The 25,654-nt window shown below is 41.5% G+C and overlaps 1 protein-coding gene across 4 annotated transcripts in view; it reads left to right on the forward strand.

Moving 5' to 3' along the window:
• TMCC3 (transmembrane and coiled-coil domain family 3) overlaps nucleotides 1-25,654 on the forward strand; it is a 326,327-nt gene that overhangs the window by 148,042 nt on the left and 152,631 nt on the right. The window contains exon 1 of one of the 4 annotated variants that reach the window (XM_086712628.1): nucleotides 11-325. The exons of the other annotated variants lie outside the window; for them this stretch is intronic. Coding sequence (XP_086568754.1) covers nucleotides 263-325 — 63 coding nt within the window. The 5' untranslated portion in view covers nucleotides 11-262. Of the gene's footprint in view, nucleotides 1-10; nucleotides 326-25,654 lie in introns of those variants that run through there. 4 annotated transcript variants of the gene reach the window in all.

Below are 25,654 nucleotides of genomic sequence, written 5' to 3' on the forward strand. Positions count from 1 at the left end.
TGCTTTGCTGGATGGCAGCCGGGAGCCCCTCCTGCCCTGCGGCAGCTGGACAGCAACCCTGGTGTTCCCAGGGCCCAGTCTCCAGGCACGTCTGCTCCCCGGGCAAATAACTCCTGCTCCTTGTAGCTCCATCCTCGCCCACTGCATCCAGTTCTCTCCGTGGTGTTTAGTATTTTGAGAGGCTGTGATCCTATCAGCCCCTGGACTGGTTCCAGAAGAGGAGACCGCTGATCACTCAGTCTCTGGACTTCTTGCCTGAGGCATGCATTTCATCTTCCCCAGGCCAGGGGTTCCGAAGAAGGAAGGAGGGAACAATTCCAGACAGGTCAGAGTATTAAGTATTTAATGGATGCATATAATAGTTACAAAATTTAAAGGATATAAAGTAGCTCTGTTTCTCAACCCGTCCCCTCTCCAAGAAACAACCACTATTAAGTTTCTGTCTGTTCCTGGAAAGATATTTTATTCATATATGGAGGCAGCTGGCTGGCTCATTCGGTAGAGCATGCGACTCTTGATCTTGGGGTCATGAGTTCGAGCCCCACATTGTGGGGGTAGAGTTTACTTAAAAAAATAAAGATATTCTATTCATATATAAATGCTTATGCATATTGTGTATACATATATATATATGTATACATAGATTTATTTAATTATCCTCTTTATTTGCACAAATGGTAGCATACTATACGTATTGTTCCATTCATTACTTTTTCTCATTGATCTTGGGAATTGTTTCAGGATGACACATGTGGAGATGCCATGTTCTTTTTTTTTTAATTTTTTTAAATGTTTGTTTATTTTTGAGAGAGATGGACAGACAGAGCATAAGTGGGGGAGGAGTGGAGAGAGAGAGGGAGACACATAATCCAAAGCAGGCTCCAGGCTCTGAGCTGTCAGCACAGAGCCCGATGTGGGGCTCGAACTCATCAACTGTGTGAGGTCATGATCTGAGCCAAAGTCTGATGCTTAACCAACTGAGCCACCCAGGCACCCCTCCATGTTCTTTCTTAATAGAGTGTTTATTGTTTAGAGGGATCGTTATTTACTTAGTCTTTTATTGTTGGATATTTTTGGCTATATAATCTTTTGCCATCCCAACAGTACTTAACCGAATATCCTTGAACACGTATCTTTGCCACATGTGCTGATTTATCTATTGAATCAGTTTGCAGAAGTAGAATTACTAGGCCTAATGGTATATCCTTTTTGTATTGACAAAACTTTGTATAAAAGTTGTCCAGTTGCCTTTTGTATTGACAACTTTGTATAAAAGTTGTCCAGTTGCCTTCCTGTACAGGATTTAGTCATGTATACCTTCCCAGAGTGCTTACCCCTAACTGCCTTTCCTGTTCCCATCCCCACCAAGGCCATATCAGAGCTGGCCTATCATAGGGGAGGAGGTTTGGAGCTGGATATGAACGCAAGTATTTTGAAAAGTCACCCCTGCAGATAGTTACAAGTCACAGAAAATCTACCTCAGTGTATCTTAAAACAACAACAACAGAAATTTTAAATGGAGGAGTTTATTGCCACATAAAACAGAAGTCCAGAGTCAAATTTGGATTAAGCAGAGATGCGTCCAGGAGGAGCTGCCATGTTGTCGCACATCTCCAGGGGGCGCATTCCCATTGTGCTAGGAAACATTGTGATGTTTCCCTGTAATGATGGTGACCCCTGTAATCGGGCCCAAGTGTAGGTGCACGGCTGAAGTCGTGAAGAGTTGTTCTGTCTCTACTTCTTAGCACTGTTTGCTTGGAGTTTGCTTTATTCTCAGGCACGCCTTCCCCAAGGAGTAGCCCCCGGAGCTCTGCCTTTGTTTCATCAACTTTATAACCTCAGAACAGAGAGCTTTCCCTTCTCTACAGACAGCAAAAATCCCACAAATGAGACCCATTGACCTGGCTTGGGTCAGATGCTCATCCCTAACAACTGATCACTTCTGGGAATGTCTTTTGATTTGCTTGCTCATCATCCATCCCCTGTTCTTCGGATAAGAGCACCTCGATTGATTTTCTCCCTCAGCTCTCAGTCCTCTAGGGATGAGCATGCTACTGTCAAAAGTTCAGAAATAACAGAAGTAAAACCAGTGAATCACTGAAGTAGTCATTGGTAAAAGTTTATTTTGCAACACCAAAGAGACAGTTGGCCAACTGGGAACACTCAGACCAAAACATGGAATGAGGTTCAGGGGGATATTGTTGTAAAGCAGCTTATATAGTGAGAAAGCTGTGACCATTTTTTACAATGACTGATTATAATGTTAGAATTTTCTTAAATGATACGGAATTGAATGGTGGTTACCTCCTATCAACCTTGGGAAATTGTTTAAGTTCTGCTTATGGTTTCCAGAAATGTAAGTGAACTGTGTCTCAGGTCAAGTTAGCCTTGCAGAAAATAAATTAAATGAAGGTTTGTCTGGATGACTGAACAGGTTTTGTCTGCACTGGGAATTTTCAGGGCTGGTCTCTATTTGTTGTTGGTTTTACTACCACCCAGGCACCCATCCTACCAATGGCCAAAGCAGTTCTTTTTTTCAGATCGAAAACCACCACCAACCATCTGAAGGCTAGATGAGTGCTTCTCAGATTGAAAAAGAGGGGATGTGAGTATAATACAAACCACTTAGGGATCTTGTATTAAAGCAGTTCTATGGCACAAAAACAGACACTTGGATCAACGGAACAGAATAGAGAACCCAGAAATGGACCCACAAACGTATGGCCAACTAATCTTTGACAAAGCAGGAAAAAATATCCAATGGAATAAAGACAGTCTCTTCAGCAAGTGGCACTGGGAAAACCAGACAGCGACATGCAGAAGAATGAACCTGGACCACTTTCTTACACCATACACAAAAATAAACTCAAAATGGATGAAAGACCTCAATGTAAGACAGGAAGCCATCAAAATCCTCGAGGAGAAAGCAGGCAAAAACCTCTTTGATCTTGGCCACAGCAACTTCTTACTCAACACGTCTCTGGAGGCAAGGGAAACAAAAGCAAAAATGAACTACTGGGACCTCATCAAAATAAAAAGCTTCTGCACAGTGAAGGAAACTAATCAGCAAAACTAAAAGGCAACTGACGGAATGGGAGAAGATATTTGCAAATGACATATCAAATAAAGGCTTAGTATCTAAAATCTATAAAGAATTTATCCAACTCAACACCCAAAAAACAAATAATCCAGGGAAGAAATGGGCAAAAGACATGAATAGACACTTCTCCAAAGACATCCAGATGGCCGACTGACACATGAAAAAATGCTCCACGTCACTCATCACCAGGGAAATACAAATCAAAACCACAATGAGATACCACCTCACACCTGTCAGAATGGCTAACATTAACAACTCAGGCAACGACAGATGTTGGTGAGGATGCGGAGAAAGATCTCTTTTGCATTGTTGGTGGGAATGCAAACTGGTGCAGCCACTCTGGAAAACAGTACAGAGGTTCCTCAAACAATTAAAAATAGAACTACCCTATGACCCAGCAATTGCACTACTAGGTATTTATCCAAGGGACACAGGTATGCTGTTTCTAAGGGACACATGCACCCCAATGTTTATAGCAGCACTGTCAACAACAGCCAAAGTATGGGAAGAGCCCATATGTCCATCGATGGATGAATGGATAAAGAAGATGTGGTGTGTATGTATATGTGTGTGTGTATATATATATATATATATATACACACACACACACACACACACACATATACATGCACACAATGGAGTATTATTCGGCAATCAAAAAGAATGAAGTCTTGCCATTTGCAGCTAACTATGTGGATGGAACTAGAGGGTATTATGCTAAGCAAAATTAGTCAGAGAAAGACAAATATCATATGACTTCACTCATATGAGGACTTTAAGACACAGGACAGATGAACATAAGGGAAGGGAAACAAAAATAATATGAAAACAGGGAGGGGGACAGAACATAAGAGACTCTTAAATATGGAGAACAAACAGAGGGTAACTGGAGGGGTTGTGGGGGGGGGGATGGGCTAAATGGGTAAGGGGCATTAAGGAATCTACTCCTGAAATCATTGTTGCACTATATGCACTAATTTGGATGTAAATTTAAAAAATAATTTTTTTAAAAAAAGTAATCTAAAGTAAGTAAATAAATAAATTAATTATAAATGATTAATAAGATCCAAGAAGAAGCCTGAGATTCCGCATTTCGGGTGCTGCTGCTGCTCTGAGGGCCACACTGAAAATCAGGGGGATGATTCGCAAACAGTGATCCACACAGATCAGTGACCTCTCCAAGTTCCTGCTTGAGATTTCATAGCATATATAGAAGGATATGAAACCAACAGAATCCCCCCCCAGCGATCGGTTCCAGTTTCTCTCCATTTCATAAGGCAAAGGGGAGTCAACCTATGTGATCACATTTATCAAAACCCATAAGTATTACTAAAACATTCATTCATTCACTTTAGAAATACATTTCTATTGCCTGCCTTGGTGGAGTGGGGGGAGGTAGCCTTTGCTGAATTATTCCTAAAGAATTGCACTTTTGACCAATATTGGCAAGAAAATAACTTTTCCCTCTGGGGACTACGAGCTCTCTGTTGTCTTAGCTGCTTTCACCATCCAGCCAGTGACTTATTACTGCTTTGCCTAAGGAGCCAATTTGCTTTTCGCAGACACTAGGCTTTATTATTTAGTTATCCCATCATAGCAGGGTGGCCTGTCACCAAATTCTGAGGACAATATACTGTTTTCTTGGGAATAACAAAAGCAGTCTCTCTGCTCTTTTGGTTTTCTTCTTAAATAAACTCTTATCATCGCTCAGAACCAATATCTCAGTCCAGGACTAACCTGAATAGCATGAAATATTTTCTTTGTTCTCCCTAATTCAGATCAGGTATTGAATGGACCCCCTCCCCCTCCAGCCCACCCCTCAGCCACCACTTCTGGATCAGAAAAATGATTTCTTGTGCAAAGCAATTTCATGCCTTGTTATCCCCAATATGTCCCTAAAATACAAACTTAGATGGCATTATCAGAAAGCCCCTGTTCATTTCAGAGATTGAAAGGGGAAGACATATTTTTGAAAGGGGCTCCGAAAGCCCATGGCACTGCCCACTGGGCATCTCCATACTTTGTGTAGCATTGTGATGGCATTTGCTTTTAGCCATGCCTCCTGCAAGGAAAGTTGTGGCCTCAAAACACTTGTGTCTTTATGCAGATAGGGGTTAATGAATCAGTTGTACAGAATATACTGTGATTGTGAGTTTGGCTGTTTTTATGAGAAAATAACAAAAAACCAGCTGGATTTTTCTTCTGCTTTTTTTGTGCATTTTCTCTTTTATTAAACAGATGTGACTTTTACCAGAATGCTAAAGAATTCTGCAGAATTCTCATCTCCTTTATCATTGCTAAACTGTTAAGTAAAGCCAGTCCCATCCATAAGCTTGGAAAGCGACTTTAAGACTTAATTATTAGAAGGCAGAAGACGTGAATAGACACTTTTCCAAAAAAGACATCCAGATGGCCAACAGGCCCATGAAAAGATGCTCAACGTCACTCATCGTCAGGTAAATACAAAGCAAAACTGCAATGAGATGTCACCTCACACCGGTCAGAGTGGCTAAAATGAACAAATTAGAAGACTATAGATGCTGGCGAGGATGTGGAGAGATGGGAACCCTCTTGCACTGTTGGTGGGAATGCACTGTTGGTGCAGCCTGTCTGGAAAACAGTGTGGAGGTTCCTCAAAAAATTAAAAATAGAACTACCCTATGACCCAGCAATAGCACTAGGAATCTACCCAAAGAATACAGGAGTGTTGATGCATAGGGGCACATGTAACCCAATGTTTATAGCAGCACAGCACTTTCAACCACAGCCAAATTATGGAAAGGTCTTAAATGTCCATCAACTGATGAATGGATAAAGAAGATGTGGTTTATGTATACAATGGAATACTATTTGGCAATGAGAAAGAATGAAATCTGGCCATTTGCGGTAATGTGGATGGAACTGGAGGATATTATGCTAAGTGAAATAAGCCAGGCAGAGAAAGACAGATACCATATGTTTTCACTCATATGTGGATCTTGAGAAACGTAACAGAAGACCATGGGGGAGGGGAAGGGGGAAAAAAGTTACAGAGAGGGAGGGAAGCAAACCATAAGAGACTCTTAAGGACTGAGAACAAACTAAGGGTAGATGGGGTGTGGGGGAGAGGGGAAGGTGGGTGATGGGCAGGGAGGAGGGCACTTGTTGGGATGAGCACTGGGTATTGTATGGAAACCAATTTGACAATAAATTATATTAAAAAAACAATTATTAGAAAGTAGTATCTTCTCTATAAATACCAATCCTCTATAAATAATGTGATGTCTACATTTGCCTTTTGAGATTAATATAATCCACTCCCTAAAGTGGAATTAACTTAAAATGCTTAAGAAATGGGATGTTCAGTCTCTCTCTTCGTTCTACAGGGGACTGAGTGGCAGATTTGCCCTTAGAAGATGCTCAAGCTGTGGGGCCCCTGGGTGGCTCAATCTGTGGCTCAGTCAGTTAAGGATCTGACTCTTGATCTCAACTCAGGTCATGATCCCACGGTTTGTGGGTCCACGCCCCTTGTCCACACTGACAGCGTGAAGCCTGCTTGGGATTCTCTGTCTCTCCCTCTCTCTCTGCTCCTCCCCAGGTCACTTGCTCGCTCTCTCTCTCTCTCTCTCTCTCTCTGTCTTTCTCTCTCTCTCTCTCTCAAAATAAATAAACCAAAAAAAAAAAAAAAAAAAAAGAAAGAAAAGAATTAAAGACCCTGTCTGTCATACAGTCTCTCGGGGTATAGATTTTTGGTTCTTTGCAGAAATTTAATGTATCTTCTGCTAATTGAGGGAGTCTTTCCTCCAATGACCAGTTCTGATGTCCAGAGTAGTATATGTTTCTGTTTCTCTCTGTTCTCTGTCCCTAGGTCTGCATCTCTGCCTCTCTCCCATCCCCAAGCCCTCCATCCCATGTATATGATTTTATCACTAAGAGTGGAAAAGCACAGCAAACCTCAAACCTGGGCCCCCAAAGAAACATTTTAGAGGGTCTCGTGTTTTACACTTTGTGAATTGTGTAATTAACTGATCTTCTTAGGGATGACGGTCTTCTTTTCTCCATCCTGTGGCAAAAAAGGAGGCTGCTTGGTGGGTAGTTTGCACGATAGTATTGTACAGGGTCAGCCATCGTTTTCTGTAAAGGGCCAGATCATAAATATTAAGCTTTCTGAGCTATACAATCTCTGTCACCCCTACTGAACTTGGCCATTGTATTATAAAAGTGGCTATAGGCAATACTTGAACAAGGAGCATCGTCACACCCAGTAAACTTTGTTTGAGATTTGAATTTCACATAAGTTTTAACGTGTCATAAAATATTACTCTTCTGATTTTTTTAACCATTTGAAAATATAAAAACCCTGCTTAGCTTGTGGGCCTTATAAAAACAGGTGGTAGATTAGATTTGGCCCACAGACCATGACAGTTTGCCAAGTCCTGGTATTGAAGAAGAAATGCAGAAGCAGGAGTAAAAAGCCTTACATGCCAATTTCAGTTTTGCTACTTTTTAGCAGTGACGTAGTCATTTAACTTCTGACCTTCATTTCCTCATCTGCAAAATGAGTATGGAAAGCAGCATGGGGGTGGGTGGGGGAGTAACTTGAGAAGGAAGAAACCTGGCAAACACTACCTCTGCCAGGTGATGGGGGTTAATGTGAGTCAAGTCATGGTGGTGGCACGTACCCCTGATATGGGATGACAGTGGCAATTCAGTTCTGTGGCTGTCCTCCAGAAAACTCATTACCTCATGAGAAAAACATCAGACAAACCCAGATTGAGGGACATTCTCCAAAATACCTGACCAGTGTTCTTCAACATTGTACAGGTCATCAGAAACAAGGAAGTGTGGGTAAAACACACACACACACACACACACACACACACACACACACAGAAAACATGAGAAACTGTCACAGACCAAAGGAGACTAAGGAGACATGATGAGTACGTGTAATGTCCTGGAGATGGGATCCTGGGACAGTATTAGGAAAAAACTAGTGGCATCTGAATGATATGTGGAGTTTCATTAAGAGTATTGGAGCAGTGTTGGTTCCTTAGTTGTGACAGATGTACGACGGTAATGTAAAGTGTCAACATTGGCGGGGGGAGGGGGGTGTCTCTAGGTTGTCAGGTTACAGCAACTCTGGGCTATCTTTGCAATTTTGCTGTGAATGTAAGACTTTTAAAATTAAAAGCTGATATATATATGTGTGTGAGTATAAATATATACTCGTGTGTGTGTGTGTGTGTGTGTGTGTGTGTGTGTGTGTGTGTGTGTATGTATGTATGGAGAGAGAGAGAGAGAGAGAGAAATCTCCAGTTTGGTAGTTGGCTAGGCATGGAGGACAAGGGAGAAGGAAAAATAAAGAAATAAAAGTTATATCAGAGTCTTCAGTCTAATACCAGAGAAGATAGCCATGCCATTGGACAGAAAGAGTGAATAGAGGAGGTAAATCGGCTTGGAATAGGAAATAATGAACTTGGAGTACCAGGGACATCCTTGATTATGAGATACTGTTTAACACTTAAAGTGGTAAAATATTTGAAACGAGATTTTGGATTTCAGATGTTTTGTTTAAAAGGAGCCTTCAGCCTTTGGTTTCAGCTCAGGTCATGATCTCACGGTTGGTGAGTTCGAGGCCAGAGTCAGGCTCTGTGCTGACAGTGCAGAGTCTGCTTGGGATTCTCTCTCTCCCCCTCTCTCTGCCCCTCTCTTGCTCACGTGCGTGTGCGCGTACTCTCTCTCTCTCTCAAAATAAATAAACTTAAAAGAAAAAAAAGGATCTTCAGCCTAGCAGTATTTGGCATTTAAACCCCAATTTAAGAAAGAAAAATTAACTGGATTAAATAATAAGATACTGATTAGACTTTGTGTAAAAAACTGGACTTTTCATATCTATATGAGCTCATATATATGTATATATGTGTCTACATAATATAGATATATATTGATGTGAATATATTTATCCTATTGTCATTAATATATTGCTTGGAGGTTGGGTAGCTATAAGCCCCTTTTACTTGCAAAAGGAATCAAAGTCATGTTGCCAAGTGGAACATTATTTTAAGTGACTTAGCAGCTGGAGCCAGCCCTTTTTCTTTAGCAACAAGTATTCATTGTATTGACCTGCACCGGAGAGCACGTTTTGTTTACTTCACACAAGAAGTTAAAAGCTTTGTTTGAATCATTGCTTCTGTCTCGCCCTGTTTACATTTTACAGCCAGAGTTGTTTCAGAAGTGCACAGGCCTGTGGAGGCCCGTGAGGTCAGCTGTGCGTTAACAATGTGGATGGTAGAACCACAGCCAAGACCCCATACCTGCATAGGCCATGAATAGGCAGTTCCCAGCAGAGGAAACTCAGATGGCAGTAAATGTGTGAGAAAAATAAACCTCACAAACAAAGATACGTAATTAAAAATATATTCCAATGAGATGGTAAGGATAGTAAAGAAATGGAAGATCCTTTGCTGGCAAGGGTATGGGGAAGATCACTCTGGTGGGTACATGAATTGAAAAGATCTTTTGGGAGGGAAGTTTGGAGTCTATATTCCAAGCTTTAAAATGTGTATATTCTGGGGTGCCTGGGTGGCTTAGTCGGTTAAGCATCCAACTCTTCTTGATCTCAGCTCAGGTCTTGATCTTAGGGTCGTGAGTTCAAGCCCTACACTAAGCTCTGCATTAGGCTCCGCGCTGGGCATGAAGTCTGCTTTAAAAAATGAGGTGAAGTGAAGTAAAAGTTCTTTGTTCCAGTTATTCCACTTCTAACAGAGACTGTTCTAAGGAAATACTGGGATAGGCATGTAAAGATACATGTACATTATGATTGTTTAAAATAGTGAAATACTGGACCTAATATCTAACCATAGAGTTAATTTTTTCTTTAAGTAGGCTCCATGCCCAACATGGGGCTTGAACTCACGACCCTGAAATCAAGAATCGCGTGCTCTACCGACTAAGCCAGCTGGGAGCCCCTGGAGTTAATAATTTTAACGTGGCAGATATAGCTATTATAATATAAAGATTTGCATTATTAAGTTTTTGAAAAAAACATATTTCAAAATGAATTTATAGTCCAGTTTATATAAAAACATATGTGTGCATTTGTGTTTCTAGAATAACATGCCTACACTTAAATGCCTTCAAAATGTAGATGCAAATAAAAATATTTTAAAATATAAACCAAAATATAGATTCTCCATGCCAAATTTTGAGTGTTATAAACTATATTTGTCTCATAAATTACTACTATTTGTAGAACCTAAAACATGTTCCCATCACCACTCATACTCTCCTTCTCCTAAATAATCCCGACTTTCTTATATAAAAGTTACAGCTCATTGTCAATTATTGAGTAAGGATTTTTATTGCCAGTGTGAAGAAGAATCTAGTGCTCTCTTAACCAATGAGAAACCAATACATAGTTATTTTTTAGTTTTATTTTATGCTACAATAGTTAAAATACTCAAGACAGTGTTTTGTCAAAAGCACTTAAGGATACTGGGTGAAAAAAAATGAGAGTTCAGAAGGAGAAAGAAACCTCCTTTTTCACTTTGATTTATTAATTTCTATCTTGCCTCTTTCTGAATGTATTCAAAGTACCTGAATATCCCAACAGAACGTGTGCCAAGCACATGAACAAACCAGCTGTACCATTATACTGCCTCCAAGGTAATGACAGCTTGTAAAAGACAAAACATGCTTCCAGAAACACTCAACATCTCTGAACTAGAGACTTCAGCTTTAACACATGTATGCAGTGATTCAAAATCACCATTCTTCCCAGGTCCACAGAATACCAGCGTGGCCATGCAGTTCAGATCAGTCAGGCAGTAAAAGAGCTGGAGAATGAGAACCCACTGTAACTAGCAGGACTGATACGTGAATAAAGCTTCATGTAACCACATACAGCCTGATAGAATCCTGGAAGAGAGGAAAGGGTGTGGGGAGAGGGAAAAGGTTTAGAGCTCACCTGCTCTTTGCCAGGCACTAAGCTCAACTCTGACTGGGCACTCTCTTATTTAGGATGTTGCAGGCACATGTATACAGTGTTCAGGTGGTCGTTCAGTCTAAATAGTTCTGAATAAGTCAAGCCTCTTTCTGATGTCGCTCTTACCAGCTGCATCCCGTGGGCAGCCATTCCCCAGATCTGCCGGTTGTGCAGTTCGTTGCTAGCAATTCCAGATTTCTCTCCTCCTGCCACAACCAGGCTTTCCATCAGCCACTGCTTACACCACGTGCCCCAGCCAGGGTGCGGAGGGCTTGGGGTTATTTGAAGAGGCCCACCAGATGCCAGAGACAGAGTTGTGAACAGGACTTAGTTTTCATTTCACTACCTGTATCTGTCTCTTTCCAAAAAGGATCAGAAGTGCCCAAATCTTCCAACAGTATGTGTGCTGTGAGACCTTTCACAAGAGGGAGAACCATAGGAATTCCATGCAGAAGGGCAATATATAAAAAATCAAGACAAGGGGCGCCTGGGTGGCGCAGTCGGTTAAGCGTCCGACTTCAGCCAGGTCACGATCTCGCGGTCCGGGAGTTCAAGCCCCGCGTCAGGCTCTGGGCTGATGGCTCAGAGCCTGGAGCCTGTTTCCGATTCTGTGTCTCCCTCTCTCTCTGCCCCTCCCCCGTTCATGCTCTGTTTCTCTCTGTCCCAAAAGTAAAAAAAAATAAAAAAACGTTGGAAAAAAAAAATCAAGACAAGACAGGGAAGGAAGGAAAGTAAAAGTGTCCCTCTGAGTGGAAAGGCAGGAAGGGGGTGCGTGAGGGAGATAGATTCAGGACAGTTGGTCATGGATGTTTAGTGATTAAAATAGGTGGTCTGTGTGAAGGGGGAGCACTTGGCTTTGTGTCAAGTTTGTCTCTGAGTCTTTCCCAGAATCAGGAAACCTTCTTCCTGTATTAGAACAACTTCAAGCCAAGGTTCCTTCCGGAACCTTGAGCCCATTCCGTACCCATTACCCCTGCCACGCTTAGCTACACCTGACTTGTTGACTTCTGTGCTGACATCCCCTTATTGTGCTTCTGTCTCCTCCCATCTCCCCACCCCCTTCCCACTGTTCCAGACCCTCCTGCAAAGTTCTAAACAGGTGCCTGGGGGCTAAGTCTGGCCCTCTGCTATGTTTGTTCAGCTTGCCATGCCACTTTTATGCGTCCGGGGCACCAAAAGCCAAGAGTCTGGTGTCTCCATTAGAGGGAGCAAAGTGCCTACCACCCACTGTTGTTCCAATCTTGGCAGAGTTCCTGTTTCTTGGTCTGGATGGTGGTCAGATGAGTGCATTCATTTTGTGAAAATTCAGAGTACTTACTACTTGTGTATTTTTCTATGCATAGTGTTCATCAGTTTTTAAAAGTATTTTAATTGCTTAAAAAGCAGAATCTGGATTTCCCCCAGACAAACCTTATGCAGTAGACATCATTATTTTCTCTTTTTTGTAGATGAGGGTATGGGGACATGGAAAGGTCAAGCAATTTGTCCATGCTCATACAGCAGGTCAATGGCCAAGCTTAAATCATACCCAGGCGGCCTCTGCTCTTGACCACTATGGCTTGCTTCACCCCGGGAGAGTTTGTTCAGTCTGGAGGCATTCTAATTCTATTCTTAGCTTCTCTGTGCTACCACTTAAGTATCCAAAGCATGATTTTCAGAGACACATTTACATTATTTCTTTCATGTGCTATGGTAGATTAAAGATGGCTGTACATTTTTTGCAACTCCTGTTGAGGTGTGCGATCAGATTCCCCTCCTTTTGAATTCAAACTTTGATGATTTGCTTAATTGTTAGAATGCAGTGTGACTTATGAGGTGAGCTATAAGAAAAGAAGACTTGTGGCATCTGCCTCGGCTTCCTTGATCACTGGCCCTTAGAGTCCAGCTGCCATGATGTGAGGAAGCCCAAGGAGCTCCATCAAGAGGCCCATAGGGAAAGGAAGTAAGGATGCTGACCGACAGCCCCAGCTGAGCCCCCAGCCTGCAGCCTGCACCAATTTTCCAACCATGTGCGTGAACTGTCTTGTGGGTGGATCCTCCAGCCTCAGTTAAGTGACCCCAGTTAATGCCACATGGAGCAGAGGTGAGCTCTCTCCACTGAGCACTGCCCAAATTGCAGATTTCACAAAGAAAAGAAATGGCTATTATTGTTTAAGCCACTAAATTTTGGGATGGTATGTTATGCACCAGTGGGTAAATGGAACATGTGTCCGCTTTGCTGAACCAATATAAGCTAGATTAAATGTGAGCTCAAAGAATTTCATTTCCTTTAATATTAGTCTATCACAGGAAGTCTCCTCTAGGAAAAACTTAACTCTCAATTCAAACCATCCCTGAGAATCAGTCCCAGAAACTATTTTTTTTTTCGCATAGTTAAAAATGTTTTTTTTCCTTTGTCCTCACTAAAGCAAATACTGAAGACCACCCGCATTGGTATGCATTTACTGACAAAATTGGAATCTTCTAAGAAAAAGCATTTGCTGGTGGAATGTCAACAAAGTGCCATCAGAGTAATTGTGGAGCTGAATCAACATAAAATCAGACTCCATATGAATCTGTGAGTCACTGGAAATTAGGTATAAGAGCTATAGAGTCTAAAGTTAGTTCCTCACATTAGTTAAAAGGACAGAAGAATAACATCTAACATTTTTCTTTGGGGCTCCCTACTCACCCAAGACATTTGTTGGCAAATATTTTCCCAACAAGACAGCACAATTACATAGGGTGTGTTCTGCCAGGCCAAGGTGGAGAGTGATCGATTACCAGGGTGGCATGTTTATGCGAAGGGAAGTCATGGGATTATCGCTCTCATTTCTTCTGGGTCCTTTCCAATTTGTACTCCCTGTGCTCAGTATTCTCTATAAGATAAGCAGGGAAGGGGAGAAATGCCCTTGAATGCATGGCTGGTGGTAAAATGTCTTTGAGGAACTTAATAGGGTTATGGCTGGTGGTGAAATACCTATTAGAAAGTTGATGGGCTTAGGAAAACTTAAGATGGCCACAGTATGTACTCGAAAGACAAAAAAGCAGATTGACAAACAAGGGGTGTTGTGTCAGGCAATTTGTTTGACATATAGATGGATGGATAAAAGATAGCGAGTTTGAAAAAGGTGTTTTTCAGAAAGGCTGACCAGACATACTCTGATAGAGCAGGATTGCTACAGTCTGCAACTCTGGTGAGAAAGCAGCCACAGACAACACATGAACTCATGGCCATGGCCATGTGCCAATAAAACTTTATGGACATTGAAAACTGAATTTCATGTAATTTTCACATGCCATAAAATATTTTTCTTTTGATTTTTTTCAACCATTTAAAAATATAAAAACCATTTTTAGCTCCCAAGCAGATAAAAACAAACAGCAGGCCAGATCTGGCCCATAGGCCATAGTTTGCTGACCTTGTTGTCATTTGGGTGGTGGAAGAGTTGAATGATTGGGGGGAGAGGAAATGGCTTGCTTTCCGCCCTCTAGTTTCTTTTCTTTTATTTATTTATTTAAGTAATCTCTACACCCAACATGGGGTTCGAACTCATGACCCTGAGATCAAGAGTCACATGCTCTTCTGACTGAGCCAGCCAGGTGCCCTGTGCCCTCTACGTTCTGAATGTTTGTATTCTTGGAACTTTTAAGAACATCTATGTATGGATATTACAATAGGAAAATTAAAGATACGTCCGTGTTAGAGTCAAAGGAAAAAAAAGTCTCTGTACAAGGGCTCTGCTAATTTCAGTGAGAAAAGGATGTGTGATAGCCCTTGGGGCTCATGTTCAAATACTTCAAGATGTCATTCATTCAGACTCACCCACTCAGAATTTGGGCTGAAGGTCCTTTTTGCTGACTCCAAAAAGAAGACATTTATTTACTAACTTAAATTGTAAACAGTGTAAGGCAAATGGTGTTACTAATTATAAATATTTTCACCTGCTTATTAAAGCAGGCCCATTAGACTGAGAAGACTGTGAGCCTAGATTTAGTTTCTTGAAAGTGTTACCATATTTTTTTTAATTTAAAAGTAATTTTTTTCAATGTTTATTTATTTTTGAGAGAGACAAAGCGTGAGCTGGGGAAGGGGCAGAGAGAGAGAAGGAGACACAGAGTACAAAGCAGGCTCCAGGCTCTGAGCTGTCAGCACAGAGCCCAACCTGGGGCCTGAACTCAGGAACCATGAGATCATGACCTGAGCCAAAGTCGGATGCTTAACTGACTGAGCCACCCAGGCACCCCACCATATTTCTTTTTAAATGCTGTGTTACTCAGACTAATTCAGACTACTCTCTTTTCTCATTTTACCCACAAAGTTTTATGGTACTATCTTAGAGTAATTTGCATTAGGATTGTTTTTGTTCTTGTCTGTCTGCATTTTCTAAAAATTTTTTTTTAATGTTTATTTTTGAGAGAGAAAGAGAGAGGGACAGAGCATGAGAGGCAGAGGGGCAGAGAGAGAAGGAGACAAAGAATCTGAAGCAGGCTCCAGGCTCTGAGTGGTCAGCTCAGAGCCAGACGTGGGGCTCGAACCCACAGACCGTAGATCATGACCTGAGCTGAAGTCAGGCACTTAACCGGTCAGGTGCCCCCCTGCCCCCACTTTAAAACAAATTTTTTTTTTTTTTTAAGTGTTGTCTGTCTTCATTTTCTGTAAATTTCCTGCAGGTATGACACTGGCTCTATAGATCACAGCTTTCATTCATTCACTCATTCAACAAATATTTACTGAGCGCTTCTTATGTACCATGCATTGTCCTAGGCCCTGAAGCCTAGGAGTGATCAAAGCAAAGTTCCTGATCTATGGAGCACATTCCTTGCTGACTCTGATTTTGTCCTGTTCATCTGAAGTCATGTTTTCCTGCAGGGCTGGCAAACGAGTTTCACCTCACAAGTCAACTCCGATTGATTGTCAGTGGCTGCTGTGGGTAGCATGTTAGGAGGCATTCTGAGGATCATCTAGAAAGAGAACTCTTTTCTTCTGTCGTTCAGTTGGGGAGAAGGGTGTGAGAGCAAATGGTCACATATGTGGTCTCTCTTATGTGGGTTATGAATCCCGGCCCAGGGTAGGCAGCTGACGGGGAGGGTGACGTGGTGATGGTAGAATAGATACAGATCTGGTGTCAGGGTTCAGATTAATTTCTTTCCTTTAAAAAAATTAATTCACTTTTGTTTAAAGGAGGATAGCAGAAGACTCTTAAGTATTTTATTACTGGCCTTTAATAGAAATAGGTATATGTAAAGTGACAGGTGATTTTAAGATTGTAAATCTATGGGAAACAGAGAAGTAGTCAGACTTCTTTAGGGGTAATTAAATGTTGTATTGAACAATGAGAAGACATTGATCAATTTTAAAGAATGGCATTACTTTCTACATAAGTGTTTTTTCTATCTTACACGGTTGTAAAATTATAGACTTCCTGTAACTCCCTGAGGATACTTTTATCCTTTCTCAGTTAAAGATCTAAGATGTCTGGTGCCATAGCTCTTCACAGAATATTTGAAGAAGGCATCAACCAAATTGTTCTATGCAAGTGCCCTTGGTGGCTGAATTCAGTAGGCATAGGGTATTTTGTTAACCAGGGACTCAAAAAAATCAAGGGTACTTAGTTAAAAGGTCCCATGGTTTTTATTTTTGGTTTTTATGTATATGTGTATATATTGTGCATGCATATGCATGTGTGTTTACATTTCAGTTGACCAACCCATTAGTTGTCTTTTGGAAATTATGGCTCATAGAAGAATTTCCACTTACATAGAAAGCACAATCAGCAGATCATTGCAGTCTTTTTTATCCCTGCTATCAAGAGCTAATTTCTTGGGGCACCTGGCTGGCTCAGTCAGTAGAGTATGTGACTCTTGATCTCAGGGTTGTGTGTTTGAGCCCCACATTGGGAGTAGAGATAACTTAAAACTGAATTCCTAAAACAAACAAACAAAACCTAATTTCTTTTCTGCCTCTTCTTTACATAGCTCACGAGGCCTCAGTTTTCTCATCTTTAAAATAGGTGAAATGGGGGCATCTGGGTGGCTCAGTTGGTTAAATGTCCAGTCCTTGATCTCAGCTCTGATGTTGATCTCAGTATACTGAGTTCAAGTCCCATGTTGGGCTCCATGCTGGGCATGGAGCCTACAAAATAAAAATAAAATAAATAAAGTGGGGGAAATGATTTCTACTTCAGAAGATTGTTATAAGGGTTGGAGCGCCTGGGTGGCTCAGTCAGTTAAGCATCTGACTCTTGATTTCCACTCAGGTCATGATCTCATGGTCTTGAGATCAAGCCTCATGTTGGACTCCACGCCGGGCCTGGAAGCAGCTTAGGATTTTCTCTCTTCCTCTCCCTCTGCCCCTCCCCTGTTCACACATGAGTGCATGCCTGCTCTGTCTCTTAAAAAAAAAAAAAAAAAAAAAAAAGATTGTTGTAAGGGTTAATTCTTATCACTATTACTAATATCATTATTATTAGTAGCTAGCATTTATTGAACACATATTATGTCCTATCTTAGACACTTTACATGTATTATTTAATTCTCTCAGTAACACAAGGTAGGTCCTATTATTATTATTCCCATTTTACAGATGAAAAACTGGGATGAAGAGACATTACAAGTCTGCTCAGGTTACACAGCACATGATTGTGTGGTGTATGTGAAGATCACCACAGCAGGCCTGGCATGTACAGGTGCTCAATCCATGTGAACTTCATACATGAAGTCCCTTTATGCCCCCACCTCCGCCATATCCTGCATAGCAGCAGCTGTAAACGAGACCGTCAGCTCTCTGTAGGTAGTTTGTCTGTGGGTTGGTAGGCAAAGCCCATTCATTCCTTTTTCATCCTCCAGACCTCCTAAGATTAGGTACGTCCCCTAGGAGGTCTCTAATGATGCCTTTCTAGTCATTGATACAAGGCTTCGGCTTGGACCTTTGACAAAACTACAGTATCAGAGTCCAAACAGAAGCCGGATGATACACACAAATCAGATAATTTAAAGAGAATTAATAAAGAAGCTCTGTACAAAGGGGGAGGGAAAATGCAGGAGATAGAGCAGGGCTACTCTAGTCAGTCTGGTAACAGAAGTGCTGACACCAGCCCCAGACCCACAGAGGGAGGGAGTGGTTACCAGAACCTAGTGATAAGAAACCATGCTGAGGGGGTGGCCTGACCAGATCTGTGACCTTTGGTTAAGGGATGCAGCCAGCCGGAGCGAGACATGGACCAGAAACATGAAGGGATGAATACTCAGCCCCCTCCCTCCCTCCCTCCCTCCCCTCTCCCCTCCAGTGTTCTCCATGGGCAAGCCCAGCTGTAAGCCCCTAGATGTGGTGTGTGCAGATGGGGTTCCCAGAGAAGGTGGAGCAGTCCTGGGGGGCAGGTGGAAGATAACTCGGTTGCTGTGGACCCTGCGCATGACTGGGAAATGGTGAGAGAACTGCATTGTTCACCAGGACCACACTTCCTTGTGGTTGTGCAGATTCACATGTTCTTTGCTCCAGCTGTTGAACAGATGGCTAGACCCACCAGGGTAGACAGTTACAGATTACTTCTTATAAATGCACATGTGAAAGAAACATCTCTGACAGTGCTTTAGTTGGAGGACAAAGAATTGGAGTTGGTACTTCCAAATAGCTTTTGAGGCTGATTCACTATCACATTAGCCATACCTCTTCAAAATCTCCGCCCAGTTACATAAAATAAACATAGTAATACGTCTTCTCAGAGACAGACGTGGCTTCTAGTAGTCTGTACGCTTTTTTGAGATTTCTCATGGAGATGAGAAGTCTTATGGTGAGTACACTATGTCATAGTAATTCGGTATGAATCTCTTAAGTTACTTAGATTTGAGATAAAAGTGCCCTTGACCTTAGATCGCTGCCTCTGTGGCATATTGTGGACTATCCATCTTAGGGGTTCATCCTGGAGATAAGTAGCTTGTCTTGAACGGGTTTTTCTCCGATCTTTTTGCATGTTAGATGGTCTCAGACATGCTGACCAACATGATAACTGGGGCACTTTCTACCAAGGGTCAACCACTGGAATCACCTGTTCTCCTTTATTATTGTAGTCTGTGTACTACAGGGGAAACTCAGAATAAATTACTGACATAAATTGAACATGTAAGGGCTGTCATGACCTATCTGCCACGCACCTTAAGATTTAGACGATATATTGGTAACCATGTGGAATAAGTGGGACTTAACACTTTACTCTTGGGAATGTCAGTAAGGTCAGCGGTTTTGAATAACTGGCACTTTCCACTAAAGCCGTACAAATACCTATGCCATCAACAGCAGTTCTTAGGTATATATGCAAGATAAATGAGTGCACATATCCACCAAAAAGATATGTACAAGATTATTTATAGCACCCTTGTTCCTAAAAGCTCCAAACTAATAACCCAAATAGATATAAACAGGGAAATGGGTAAAATAAGTTGTGGTACATTCATACAGTGAAATACTTCACAGCAATAAAAGTAACGAATTAATTATTAAAATAACGAGCTAATGACACATACAAAACAGTGGGTGAATTTCAAAGCTATTATGTTTGGGTAAAAGAAGCCAGACACAAAAAGAGGACCTGTATGAAGTTCAGAGACAGGTGAAATGAATTGATGGTGATAGAAGTTAAAAAAAATAAAGGAGAGGGTACACCTGGGTGGCTCAGCCTGTTAAGCGGACAGCTCTTGATTTCAGCTCAGGTCATGATCCCGGGGTTGTGGGATTAAGCCCCCTGTCTGCGCTTAGTGTGGAGGCTGCTTAAGATTCTCTCTCTGGGGCGGTGGTTCAGATGGTTACATGTCAGCTCGGGTCATGATCTCGCTGTTCATGTGTTCGAGCCTCACGTCGGGCTCTGTGCTGACAGCTGGGTGCCTGGAGCCCGAGTCAGATTCTGTGTCTCCCCCTCTTGACCCCTCCCCCACTCACGTTCTGTCTGTCTCTCTCTCAAAAGTAAACAAACATTAAGAAAAAAAATTCTTTTTTTCTCTCTCTACCCCTCTCACCTGCTTGCTTGCTCTTTCTCTCAAATTAAAAAAAGGGAAAAAAAAGATTATATCTTGTGCTGGGATGGGGGTAGGGAGGTATTGATTTAGAAGACATAATGAAACCTTCTGGGGAGCTGAAAATGTCTTATATTTTGATATGGATGGTGTCACAGAGGTATACCTATATAAAAATTCTTCAGATTGCATACTTTTACATTGTGAACTTTACCTGCTTAGCTTCCTATATGATATACTTAAATAAAAACGCTTGTTTGTTTTAGAAAGTATATTGAGTGTTAAAGCCAAACCTTGACAGATGTAGCAATGATAATACTAGGAAAACAATGAAACATTTACCTTACTTCAGAGTATGCATAGAGATACAATTCTTTTTGGAGAGTTTGTCAGTGTGGATTAAAAAACTTTAGGAGGGGCGCGTGACTGGCTCAGTTGGTAGAGCACGCAACTCTTGATCTTGGGGTCAAGAGTTCAAGCCCCATGTTGGGGAGCAAATTGTACTTAAAAATTTTTTTCTTAATCCTTAAAAAAACAAACACCATAGGAATAAGGTTTTGACATTTGACACTTTTGACCTAGCAATATCCTATAGAAATCATTAAGAACATAGGTACAGGTTTATCCATCAGGGTGTTCATTTCAGGTTTCCTTTTTTTAACGTTGAGCATTTGGAAACAATCCACTGTTCAATTTTGAGAATGGGTAAATACGCTGTGATAATATGCAGCTATTTAAACAACATGGTGGGAAAGGGGCTATGTTTGTATTTGTGTGTGTTTCTACTGAGGAAACAAGATAGACCTAGTAAAGACTCCAGAAAACTGTTAGTTTACCCAAAAATAGCTCTAGAGATGATGAACATGTTTGAAATATGTGTAGGAATCAAGTTGATAGGTATTAATAGATATCGGATTGTGTATTATTCACCTCCCTAGAAGAAAAAATATTACAGGCCTTACATTTCTTTCTTTAATCTATATAGTCTCATATTCTTTGGTTTAGCCTTAGATCAGTCTCTGTTTCTGATTCACATTCAACAAATTAAATCTGGTCTATGGCCTAAAACTTTAGTTTTTTTTTCTAGCAATTGCTGGTTAAAGAAACTCTAGGCCTGAGAAAAAAGAACACATCTGGAAGAATTATATTACCAAATTTCAACCTAAACTTACAAAGGTTTAGTAATGAAAACAGGGTACAGGTATAAAAAAGACACATAGATCAATGGAACAGTATAGAGTCAGATAGAAACCCACACCTATGTGGTCAATTAATCTAGACAAAGGAGGCAAGAATATGCAATTGGAAAAAGACAACGTCTTCAACAAATGATGCTGGGAAAACTGGACAAGTACATGCAAAAGAATGAAACTGGACCACTTTCTTACACCATACACAAACATAAACTAAAAATGAATTAAAGACCTAAATATGAGACCTGAAACCATAAAACACCTAAAAGAAAACGCAAGCAGTAATTTCTCTGACATTGGCCATAGCAGTATGTTCATAGGTATGTCTCCTCAGACAAAGAAAACAAGAGCAAAAATAAACAATTAGGACCACACCAAAATAAAAGGCTTTTGTGCAGCAAATGAAACAATCAACAAAATGAAAAGGCAGCCTACTGAATGAGAGAAGATATTCACAAATGATATGTCTGATAAGGGATTAATATCCAAAATATATAAAGAACTTATATAACACCAAAAAAAATCAAATAATCTGATTTAAAAATCGGCAGAGGACCTGGATAGACATTTTTCTAAAGAAGATATATAGTTTTCCACAGATGCATGAAAAGATGCTCAATATCACTAACCATCAGGAAAATGCAAATCAAAGCCACAATGAGATACCACCTCACACCTGTCAGAATGGCTGAAAGTAAAAAGATAAGAAATAACAGGTATTGGTGAGGATGTGGAGAAAAAGGAACCCTCTTCCTCTTGCACTGTCGGTGGGAATGAATGCAAACGGGTGCAGCCACGGTGGAAAACAGCATGGAGGTTCCTCAAAAAATTAAAAATAGAAATACCGTATGATCCAGCAATTGCACTATTGGGTATTTATTCAGAGAAAACAAAAACACTAATTTGAAAAGGTGCATGTATCCCTATGTTTGTAAAAGCATTATTTACGATAGCCAAGATATGGAAGCAGCCCAAGTGTCTGTCTATAGATGAATGGAGAAAGATGATCTATATCATCTTATGTGATACAGATGCCATACCTCTATCTATATATCACATATCTTTGGAAGGCAAGGATCGCCTTATTTTCAAGTTGCCTTATGTTAATTTTTTTCAACTTCTCAGAGCCTTAATTTCTGCATCTATAAAATGGAAATAACAATGCTCTAACATCTTAATGACATTAGAAGAATTAGTGCCTGACACACCTGAAAATAATATATGTCAACTGTAGTTCGGTTAAAAAAATAGTGTCTGACATGAGGCAAGTACTCAGTAATTGTAACTCAATTAATTTCTACATACACATGCATAATAACTCATGTAGATATAGCTGTATGTACTCATTATCTCTTTTTTGAAGTAATCTCTGCGCCCGATGTGGGGCTCGAACTCATGACCCTGAGATCAAGAGCCACATGCTCTACTGACTGAGCCAGCCAGGCACCCCTTTGTACTCATTATCTTATTAGGTTTTCACCTCCTACCTAGTACCCTAGTTGGCACACACTAGGCCCCATGATTTTTGCCTAAAGTTCTTTTTTTTTTTTTTTTTTTTTTTTTTTGGTTTGTCATATATAGCAAAAAGAAAAAAAAGAAGAAGAAAAGAAGCTTTGGTGACTCATGTTTTATTCTCCCCGGCCACACCAAACTGGGGTTTCAATAGAATTACAAATATTTTCTAGTAAAATTAAACATGACAACAGGTTTAACCTTTTTCAAAACTTTCTTTTTATTTAAGAGGATTCTTATGGTACCTCATTCATTCATTCATTCATTCCACAAATATTTACTGAATACCAGTCATAACTTCCACTTACAGCTAAGTGCTGAGGATATTGTGAACAAACAAACAGAGGCCTCCTTCTTCATTCATGGGGATTATGTTGTGCTGGGGGTACCCTCATTGTGTTGCTTCTCTTGCCCCAGTTTTACGAGGGAATTCTCAGTCCCTGTCCCCCGTTGCTTATGAGCTAGTCCGGGAGGTCAGCCACTCGCTTTAGTGGGCATAGCTGTTCTTTGACTATGGGGCTTCCTTGCCTTCTAAGCAAGGAGGCCCTCCATGTCCTTAGCCTTGCTGGACTTCTAAATGGATCAGTGGTTCTGGAAACTGTACTGATCTGGACCCCTCTCTCCAGGAACTCCATTGAAATGAACTTAACTGTTGCACAAAATCTTGACTGATGACCCACAAAAAAAAAAAAATTCCTTAAACAAATAATCAGGATTGTTCACATGATTTACCAGCATCCTTTCACATCACAATGATGTGAAAGGGAAACGAGGAAAATGTGTCAGCCTCCACTGGCATGAACCAGAGATATTTTCAGGGAAGGGTGAGGGATTCTGGTCCAGAGTCTCTTCAGGTTCTGAAAGGGCAAGGAATATGCAAAGATAAAAAGCAAAAATAAACATTAAAACTGTGAACAAAGAGTGAACACAAAGGGGGGAAATCCTTCTTGGAAACCAGCTTTCCTCCCGAGGAGGACAACAAGGACCTGCTAAAAACTTCCGTCAGCCCATATAACTGGAGCCCGCAGTCTGCCCGGTGCCTCCCAGTCTGCACGGTGCCTCCTCGCTCCAGGACTCTCTGCCCAAATGCTATGTTTTCAAATGGAAATTAATGTCTGGCAGCTCTGGTGGGGATTGACGTCGCTGAGTCCGGGACACCAACAATAAACGGGAAGGTGATCCCGGGAGTAGGGCAGAAAGAGGTGAGGGTACAGTACAGTGAGAAAAAAACAAGCCAGTTCTGTGAAATCTGGCACCGGGGCAGAGACAGCTGAGTCTGAGAAGTTGCCCCTCCTGAGTCCCACGCGTGTGTTCGTTAAAGTGCTGTCTGTGTCTCCCATTGTGCTGGGCTCTGGGGGACTCCGTGGGAGTTGGGGTGGCGGGGCAGCTCACGTCCACCAAGCCCCTGCCTTTGCCACACGGTGACTTGGGCTTTGTGTCGAATCCCCGTCCACCTGAGAACTGTGCCCCAGCGCTGGAAGGTGGTGGGGACAGCCTCAGACTGGGGTCTTTCCTATTCCAGAGCTGACTGTCTTCCCCTCTTGTTTTGGACTCTCCATCCCCTTGTGGCTTTGCTTTTGTTTTGACTTTTCATCATGGCTAAAATCTCTATCTCTGCTGTGGATTGCCACTTTTCCTCTGATCCTTGGAGGCTGTTTGGGGCCACAATGTCCTTGTGACCCAGAGGACCGTAGTCTCAGGCAATATGACTGATTCGCCTTCTTTCTCCAGCTTCTATTTTTTCCCCTTAGCTTCTGAATGGATATCACGTCTAACCTCTGAATGACGCTTTCTTTTGCCAAATACTCTCTTCTGAGGTCTCCCCAAGATCTTCTCTGCTCCCTCTCCACACCTGACACAAAGGCCTCCTTCCTCCAAACCAAGTTAAGTGTAAACCAAAACGAAAGCAAAGAAAGAGACTCACTGAATTGCTACTGGTACTCCAGGATTTTAACCATTTTGATTCTGAAGTCAAATTCTATTTGAAAGACAGACGTGTTTACAGTTAGAACATGATAAAACAAAGGTCCGACCATGTTTGATTCAGAGAACTTGAATGCAGAGGCTATAGAAGAATCTTGTATAAGCGTGATTGTGCAAACTTTAAAATTTGTAAGACATTATGTGTGTTTAATTCTAATCATCCATACATTCACCTGATAGTTATCGAGTACCTTCTATGTGCCAAACACCGCAGTGCTGGGGATACATTGGTCGGTAAACAAAGCAGACAAAAAAGTCTTGCTCTTATAGAACCGTGAATATTGGCTGGAAGAAACAATCAATACACCTAAGTGAGTAAATTGTCTGGTATGTTACACAGCGGTAAGTGCTAAGAAGTTAAATCAGGGTGGAGAGAGAGGGAGAATCGGCGTGCAGTTACAATGCAGCTTTACTCAGGGAGGCTGAGGAAAGCATCACTGAGAGGGTGACATTTGGTTAAAGACGTGAAGAGATGGAACGAGCGTTCAGACATCTTGAGGGACAGTGTCCCAGTCAGAGGGAACAGCCAGTACGCAGCCCTGAGAAAGTTGGCCTGGTGTGTGTCCTGGGAAGGTCTCCCCAGCTTGGCCGGAGAGGGTAAGGTAAGAGGTGAGGTCTGACTGTGTAGGTCCCTGTAGGATTTGGGCTTTTCACCGAGTGAGATGGACCCATGAAAGGGTTTGAGCAGGCCTGAAAAGATGTGACTTTATTTTCACAGAGGTTAACTGGTCAAGAGAGGCATTTTTAAAGATGGGGAAAAATTAACAGCATGTTGCTGTTCCATTGGAAACAATGCCCAGAGAAAATGTGATGTCGTAGGAAAGAGTGGGAAGAATTGCTGGTGGGAGGCCCTTGACTAGGGAAGGCTGGTTGGGACGTAGAGCAGGAAGAGACAGGTTTGGCCCCAGCATC

This window comes from Puma concolor, chromosome B4, assembly GCF_028749965.1.
Source record: "Puma concolor isolate L17-30 chromosome B4, mPumCon1.1.hap2, whole genome shotgun sequence".
Taxonomy (NCBI): domain Eukaryota; kingdom Metazoa; phylum Chordata; class Mammalia; order Carnivora; family Felidae; genus Puma; species Puma concolor.